Source organism: Lucilia cuprina, chromosome 2 (genome assembly GCF_022045245.1).
Source record: "Lucilia cuprina isolate Lc7/37 chromosome 2, ASM2204524v1, whole genome shotgun sequence".
NCBI classification, from domain to species: domain Eukaryota; kingdom Metazoa; phylum Arthropoda; class Insecta; order Diptera; family Calliphoridae; genus Lucilia; species Lucilia cuprina.
The window spans coordinates 13584884-13594080 of NC_060950.1; the positions used below are offsets into that span (position 1 = coordinate 13584884).

General features: G+C 30.0%; 2 protein-coding genes across 2 annotated transcripts in view; one reads left to right on the top strand and one right to left on the bottom strand.

Annotated features, from left to right (window-relative positions):
* LOC111677665 overlaps positions 1-4262 on the bottom strand; it is a 5821-nt gene extending 1559 nt beyond the window's left edge. The window contains exon 1 of the mRNA XM_046947716.1: positions 4145-4262. Within this exon, the coding sequence (XP_046803672.1) occupies positions 4145-4262 (118 nt within the window). The remainder of the gene's footprint in view (positions 1-4144) is intronic.
* Positions 4263-7646: 3384 nt separating this feature from the next.
* LOC124421308 lies at positions 7647-8944 on the top strand. The gene is made up of 3 exons (XM_046956270.1): positions 7647-8396; positions 8457-8606; positions 8667-8944. Exons 1-3 carry the CDS (start codon positions 7946-7948, stop codon positions 8942-8944), a joined length of 879 nt encoding a protein of 292 aa, XP_046812226.1. The 5' UTR covers positions 7647-7945.
* Positions 8945-9197: the final 253 nt, after the last annotated feature.

Below are 9197 nucleotides of genomic sequence, written 5' to 3' on the forward strand. Positions count from 1 at the left end.
AACAGTTAGAACGTGATCGTTTGGGTAATTTGACGGGACAAACTATAGATCAGATGGACGATGGTGAAAAGGCATTAGTGCGAGAAATGTGCAATGTGGTTTGGCGTAAACTAGAGGGAAGTCCAAATGGTCCAACTGCCTTGGAGACACTTTAGAATTAGGTTTTAAATTAAAACATTCACTACGCATCAAATATTGGCATAAACATATTTTTCACTTTTTTATGAATCTCTAGATTGAACTTGTTTTTCTCTTTTGGAGAAAAACTGATGTTACAATTTCATTTTGAGAGTTTAGTGTTTCTGTCCCTACTAAGTAGTTTTAGTTTAGCATTTGTACAAAATATTTAATATCTTTTATCATCCTAGAATGCACTAATACTTATAAACAACTAATACTTTAAATATTAGAGTTTAATGGTTTTGTAAATCAGCTGACTATTTCATATGAATGCGAAATGAGAACCTGTCTCTCTCTGTACAATATTAAAAGAGAGCAAAACTTGCTAATTGTCAGTGAAATTTTAAAATTTTTAACTGATTGTATTTCTTTTATATAAGCTTTAACAATAAAATTTTGTTTCTAAATAAGTATTTATATAAGTTATTGACTAATACATTCTTTTTCACTTTTCAATAAAGACTTTAATCAGTTATATATTTTGAAAAATATATAAATTTGATTCGATGTCTAATTATGTACATTTATTCAGTTTTCCTAAGCATTTAACTTTTTATTCTTATTATTTTATTAATTTATTTTTTATAAATCTTTTTTTAATAATCAGAAGAAATAAAAAACATTCATAATAAAAAAAATTTAAAAAAAATCTTTCTTTTAATTTGTTACCTTTTAGGGTTAAATAGTAGTATTGTATGGAAAGGTTCACAAATTTGGTTTTACGATTTTCCATTTAAAAATATAAAAGAAGAACTATCTTTCATTAAAAACCTCATAATCATTCAATAAAACAACGATCTCTTACTGTACACGAACATTTGCCTACTAAATCGATCGTACTTTTATAGAAGATTGTCTTCTCTTAAATTTTACTATATTAGTAGCAACTTTTTCTCTAGAAGATAAACTATTTTTAAAAGATGGATATTTCTCTTGAAAATCGGTCAATATTAATTTTTGCTTAAGGAATTTCAATTTCAAATTCAAAAACGATCTGCCACTGGAACATCAACTTTTGACTACCAAATCGGTCCTACTTTTATAGAAGATCGTTTTTTTTCTGTAACTTAATCTTTGTCTAAAAGTTTACTGAACTATTAGTGGTAAATTTTTCTCTAGAAGATGAGTTTTTTTTTAAAAGATCAATATTTTTTTTTGATTATCGGTCTATCTTTGCATTTGCTTAACAAATTTCTTATAAACGTAAACTTAAAACATTATTTTTTGTTACTATCTTTACAAGAAAATAAAGAAGTATTTCAATAGAAACTCGATCATTTAATAGAAAAGTGATCTGTCACTAAAATATCACAATTTGAGTACGAAATATATCTTATCTGCAATCAATAACTAGAACATCAATATTTGACTACTGTATCGACCATTCTTTTAGAGAAGATCAATCACTTTGGGAAATCCAAATTTTTCTAGAAGTTCGCTATTTCAGTCTAGTGCTATCGACCTTGAAAATCCTTTTTCTCAAAATATCTATATTTCTTTATAAAACATTTCTTTCGTTAGAAAATAGATCTTTCTCTGCGAGATCGATAATAATGTAAAGAAGAATATTTCACTGCAGTATCAATCATTCTTTTAGATAAGACCGATCACTTTTGGAAACCCATATTTTCCCAGAACATCGCTATTTCAGTCTAAATCTAGAGATCGACCTTTCTCATTGGTAGAGTGAGATCCATGCGGATCATTTTCTGCGAGATGAATAAAACTGTAAAGAATCGCTCTTTAGATCGAAATTTCTCTATAAAACCACTCTTTTCGATCGAATTTCTTTCATTGGAAACAGATACTTATCTTTGTTTGAGATGTGTATATTTTTTTCGGAAAGTTCAATTTCTTTATAGCACATTGTCTTTTCTCTGAAAATCACTATTTCTTTAAAATCGATATGTTCCTCGGAAATTGGTATTTGACTTTAAGTATATCTTTCTGTAGAGTCTCTCTTTAGATACAAATATTTCTCTGGAAGATCGGTATTTGTTTAGAGAATCGAAAAGACAAGAACTTTTTTTTCAATAGTAAATAGATAATTTTACAAAAAAGTAGAACTATTTTTGTACGACTTGATAATTTTCCGGAACATTTATCTTTTTCCAGAAGATCGATATTTGTCTGAAAAATCGATCTTTCCCTGAAAATTTTACATTCACTAGATTGTTATTTCTCTGAAAAATTTTTATTTCTCTGAAAATTTTTATTTTTTTAAATTGTTATTTCTATAACGATCGTTCTCTAGAAGTTCGATATTTGTATAGAAAATATATCTTTCCTAAGAAGCATATATTTTTCTAAGCGATCTGTCTTTCTCAGAATATTATCAAGAAGATCGATCGATATTTCTCTAGAATTTGTATAAAAAAATTAATTTTTAATAATAAATTTTGTAGAAGAACTACGTTTCTTAAAAAAATTCTTTCTCTTTAATTCTTCTATTCACTCGATTGATATCTTTGGAAATTTTCCATTCACTCGACCGATATTTCTCTGAAAATCACTTTTAATGAAGAATCAACGTTTTTTTTTAGAAAATCGGTATTTTACAAAGAAAACTGTTAATATATTTCAATTTATTCAATCTTTTGTGAAAGCAGATACTTTATTTTTTTGATCGAATTTCTTTCATTGGAAACAGATATTTTTTCTTAATTATCAACTTTTATTTCATAAATCGATCTGCCACAAGAAACTTATCTTTGTTTGAGATGTGTATATTTTTTTCGGAAAGTTCCATTTCTTTCTAGCACATCGATCACTAGTAAATTGTCTTTTCTCTGAAAATCAATATTTCTTTAAAATCGATATGTTCTTAGGAAATGGGTATTTGACTTAAAATAGATCTTTCTGTAGAGTCTCTCTTTAGACGCAAATAATTCTCTGGAAAATAGATATTTGTTTAGAGAATTGAAAAGAAAATATCATTCTTTATTTCAATAGTAAATAGATCATTTTACAAAAAAGTAGAACTTTTTTGTACGACTTGATAATTTTCCGGAAAATTTATCAATTTCTAAGAGATCTTTATTTGTTTGAAAAATCGATCTTTCCCCGGAAATCTTACACTCACTAGATTTTTATTTCTCTAGAAAAATTGTTATTTCTATAACGATCGTTCTCTAGAAGATCGATATTTGTATAGAAAATATATCTTTGATTGGAAACATAAGAAATCATTCTACAGAATATGGATATTTTTCAAGAATTTCGATCTTCCTCTAGAAAACCGATTTTGTATAAGAAAAAAATTCTTTCTTCTTGAAATTCTTCCATTCACTTAATCGATATCTTTAGAAATCTCCCATTTACTCGATCGATATTTTTAATGTAGAATCAATGTTTTTTTTAGAAAATCGGTATTTACAAAAAAATCTATTGAATCAAAATCAATCTTTTTTGAAAGCAGATAAATTACAGAAGTGAAAAATCATAGCTTTTCCACAATATCGATTACTCTCAAACCGATTTTTTACAGAAATCTAAACGGAAAATCGATATTTCCAGAAAAACGGAAACACACTTAGAAATCCATCGATATTTCTCTAGAAAAACAATCTTTTTTTGGAAGCGGATATTTCTTTTGAAGATCGATATTTGTTTATTAGTGCAAGATCAATATTTACAGAAATCAAACCGGGAAATTTGAAGTTTCTGTGGATATTTTCCTGAAAAATCATTCTTGCTCTAGAAATTGATATATTTCTAGAAAATGTCATACAGAAACGGAACCAAAACGAGGAAAGGAGTTGGTGGTGTTGACACTTTCATTGAGGAATTTGGTATGAAAATTTCGTTCCGATTCAATGATGACTGTAGTATCCTTCAGGCTGAAATATCAGCGATAAAGAGGGCGTCAAATTGGCTAAGGTACTACCGGATATTCAACGGGGTTATAAAAATTTATACCGATAGTTAAGCTGCTATTACATCCCTAATTAGTGTGTTTTCTCACATCTAGAATCGTCCATGAATGCCGGAAGTCTCTTAATGAGATGGCGAGACATTCGAACATCACGATAATTTGGGTCCGGAAACAAGGGGATATCGTATGGCAATAATATTGCTGACATTTTGGCAAGAGTTGAAACTATACTTAGTAGACTGGTAATAGATCAGTTTTGCGGTGTTCCATTACTTGCAATAAGGAGGCAGATCACTGAAAACTGTTTCTGCATGGCTGAATACATGATCTCAGTATCTAGAGTGCTGTGGCCACAAATGGATCTATATAGGTCAAAATATCTTTTACAGCCATATGGGCTGATATCGATTTGCTACTTCAAATTTGGTAACCATACTAGACGCATTGGTCTTCCCTTCAATGACTATAGGAGTCGTTAAAATAAGAATGAAGAAGAGACTATTACTTATCTTCTTTGCGATTGTACTATTTTGACAGAGACTCGAATCTTGACGCTTGGATCGGTCAATTTTGGTGATCGAATTGTCGAATATTCAATTGGAACATCTTCTGGCGTTCATTATCAGAATGGGTGTCAACTTTGTTACTTACACTAACTATCCATGGCAGTAAGGCCTGGTCTGTCACCTCAGCAGTTTCCTCTCATCTCCTATCTTTCCTTTCAACTTTCTCTGCATCCTCCTCTTCCATAGCTCTCTTTTCTTCCCGAGTTCGGATGCTTGGATCGGTCTATTTTTGTGTTCGTATAGTCGAATATTTAAGTGGAACATCTTCTGGCGATCACTAATTTGTCAGAATGGGTGTGAACTCTAATTATCTATGGCAGTAAGCCTGGTCTTTCACCTCAGCAGTTTCTTCGCATCTCCTATCTTTCCTTTCTACTTTCTCTGCCTTATATTCTTTCCTATCTCTCTTTTCTTCTACCAGATACTTTTTAAAAGGCATCATCAATCTGTTCCCAAGTAGAGACGAAATCGGCTACCTGTGATAACCAAACCTAAAAAAAGGTATCTATCTCTAGATCGTTCTTTTTCCAGAAAGCCGATCTATGACTAGAAAAAATGATCTTTCTTTAGGAAATTTATCTTCCGTTTAAACATCTACAATCCATTTTTCCCCAGACCACATTAGCCTCTACATATACAAGTTATCACTATAAATTTATCTTCAACAAATTAAATTTGTTATACATTATAAAAAAAGCACATAATTTCCTTTACATAGGTATATAATTTGTCTGGCTTATTTATACCGCCTATTAAGTTAATAGCTGCAAATATTATACAGCATGTTGTCTTTCAACTTAACGGTTTTAAGACAATGAATAAAACTATTTTCTCAATAATTACTTAGAAAACTATTCATAGTGTAAATGCATTTATAAATGTCATTGGAAAACAAGCTTTTTTTTAGTTTAAAATTATAAAATGTTCATGCTAATAAGCAATTGTTGGCAGCAGTGCATCATCGGCTTGCCTGCATGGCAGAGTTAAGTTAATCTTTTGTATTTCCACTTTTCTTTTTTCTTAAGTTTTTTTTTAATGTTTATTTTTCCCATCTCAAACAACATTAAATTACGTACGAGCTGATCTTTTTTTGTATTGTGTTGTGCTGCGCTGTGCTGTACGGTGCTGTGTGCAGTAATCACATATCGAACGTCGTAATAATTGCTGGCTGGATTATTTTCATCGCTTTTTATTTTCATTCATTTAGTATTTCATTGTTGTAACAACAATTTGTTTGAATTTTTATAAGTTTTACTTTCATTGATTGTTTGTTGTTGCTGTTGTTTCTTTAGTTTCTTCTTTGTTGCACATCTCTTGTATGAACTTTTATGCTGCGGATGTTCCCACATACAAATAATTTTACAAACAATGTAACTCCATTCATTACGAAGTACAATATAATGGAAATGGAAAACTATAGCGCATGGGTTTATGTATCTTTCAGGTTTATTTATTTAGCTGCTTACATGAATGTCGAGTCTTTCTTCTTTCTTTAGGATTAAAAACTCCACCAAAATATATTTCATTCATTATAGTCACACTCAAGCCAAATAATTTCAATTTTTTGTACGTTACTTTTTTAAAAAAAAACATTTAAATATATTTAGAGTACTTATGTACATTTATATGTATGAATGTATTTGTTATCTTTTGTGTTTTCATTCTTTGCTTAATTTTTTGTCATTGCCATTCATGCCGCAAGATGTCATGGATGGCGGGGAAAATCAGGTTAAACAACTTGTTGCTATAACAAGACCATGGAATGAAAGTTTATTTTTGCATCGTCCATATTACCAGTGAATTGGATATTGTGTACAACTCTTGCACTGTTTACTCTATCAAGATGCTATTACAACAAGTTGCAGCCGATCTTGCAGCCCGCGAATATGTTTAAGTTGACATAGATAAATATTAGAAAAAATAGATTTGTTTTTTTTTTTCTTAACAGCCAACTATTATCAATATAGTTAGATTCTTAAAATGTAGAACATATGATGACTGGTGTGTAATACTTAAAGCGTTTCATTGGTGGTTATTATATTTTAAATATTTAAACTGATTTTAATTAGCTTTAAGAATAATAAAGTTTGTTTCTTAAATCTTTCGTATAAAACGTTAGCAAACAAAAAACTGAAAAAGTTCTAGTTTAGTTTTAGTTCAGTTCTAGTTCAGTTTTAGTACAGTTCTAGTTCAGTTCAGTTCAGTTCGAGTTCAGTTCTAGTTCAGTTCTAGTTCAGTTCTAGTTCAGTTCTAGTTCAGTTCTAGTTCAGTTCTAGTTCAGTTCTAGTTCAGTTCTAGTTCAGTTCTAGTTCAGTTCTAGTTCAGTTCTAGTTCAGTTCTAGTTCAGTTCTAGTTCAGTTCTAGTTCAGTTCTAGTTCAGTTCTAGTTCAGTTCTAGTTCAGTTCTAGTTCAATTCTAGTTCAGTTCTAGCTCAGTTCTAGTTTAGTTCTAGTTGAGTTCTAGTTGAGTTCTAGTTTAGTTCTAGTTGAGTTCTAGTTCAGTTCTTCACTTCACTTTTAAAAGTATCGTAGAAAGAATTTTAAGAATTTGTCCCATTTTATTAATGTGTGTATTGTTATATAAAAATTCGAAGGAACTTGTTTCTTACTAATAGGCAACATTTTAATCCAACAACTCAAATGAATCGTTAGGTGGAGTTTTAAAAATCTAATGATAATAAAATTTTTAAAAACCATTTATATACAGAAGAATTATCAACTCATAAATCACGTTAAGTCCATTTTTTTTGAAATATTATAATAATAGTAAATTCTAAAGCCCAACTTAATCTGTAATAATTCCAATTTCTAAATAAAAACAAACTTTAATCACTACAATATCCGATTTTTTTTGCCAATTATTTAAAAGAAATTTGTGCACATTTTATTATTGAATTGAAGTGCAACTCTCTCTTTGATTAAAGTAATTTTGCAACATTTAGAAAAAAAACTTGTCTGTGGCAAAAACAAAACCCACAAACAACACATATTGCAGCATTGAATTTGTGGCATTATCCAGCAAAGACTTATTTTGTTGTAAACATTAAGACGGAGAGCACATGCAGACGAGTGAAATAAAAATTCTTACTTCAACATTGTCACCGATATAGTACGTTAACGATTTAAAATACAAAAAAACGTGAAAAATTTTTAAAAGGTTGTAAAACAAAAAAAAAAAAAAAAACAATGATTAAATTACTTCAAACTGAATTTTTAAGCCAAAGTGTAATGACCTGAAAACGATAGCACAACATCTTTAAAATCCTATTAAGAATTAGAAAATTCAAAAAAATAAATAAATAAAAACAACAAAAACGAACAAAATTATGATAATGAAAGTGTTTGTAAGACAAAGCGTTAATGTCAACCATAAAATAATTAGTGTTCCTTTTAATAACAAAACAACCGCCAAGTGCATACAAATATTCATAGTATTAGAACTGACGTTATTGTTAATGATCGCTACTGAAGTTAGAGCGGCGCCTCATGCTGTTGTTGCTGTTGATAACACAACGTCTGTAACGCTTAATCACGCTGTTTGGCCTCCAATGAAACATCATGATATTTGGAATGACGACAAACGATATTTAAGGAGCGCAAATGCAAGAGAAACAATTTACGAAGATGATGACGAAATGGCTGTTGCAACAAAACAAGAATTGTATGAAAATATCGAATTCAATTCTAGACAATATTTAAGGAATTTGGTGGTAAATGATATTGATAACAATAATGACTCAATAAATTTTGTCGAGGATTCAAAAAGACAAAGTAAAGGTATGTTTTTATGTGAAATATGTAGAGTAATTATCAAGTTGTTACTAATTGTTAAATTAGTTATACATTTATTTCCGGTTCCTGTTGATGGCGAATGTTTATCGGATGATGGTCGACGCACTGGTACCTGTTTTAATGCCTACGAGTGTCGTAACAAAGGAGGTGAAGCAAAAGGTGAATGCGCTTTAGGTTTTGGAGTTTGTTGCATTTGTAAGTGATATTTACATCAATTCATAATGCAATAATAAATTTAATTCTTATTACTTTCAGTCATCGCTAATTGCAATGAAACCATTAGCAACAATATAACTTATTTGATATCGCCTCATTTTCCCAGTTTTATGCCCAACAATGTCACTAATTGCAGCTTAAAAATTAAGCTAATGAACGATGACATCAGTCAATTACGCATTGATTTCTACCATTTCATATTGGGTCAACCCAATCGGCGAAATGGTGTCTGCGATGGTGATGTCTTCAGTGTTTCAGGAGGTCCGGGAGGCACTATATCGTTATGTGGTCAGAATAGTGGACAACATAGTAAGTAATACGAATGCAAATGATTTTGATAATACTTAGGTCAAAAAGATAAAAAGTTAATTAAATCATGCTTTATTAAAAATGGAAATAGAACTGAATAGAACTAGAAGTAAACCAGAACCGAACTAGAACTAAACTAGAACTGAACTAGAACTGAACTAGAACTGAACTAGAACTGAACTAGAACTGAACTAGAACTAAACTGGAACTGAACTAGAACTGAACTAGAACTGAACTAGAACTGAACTAGAACTGAACTAG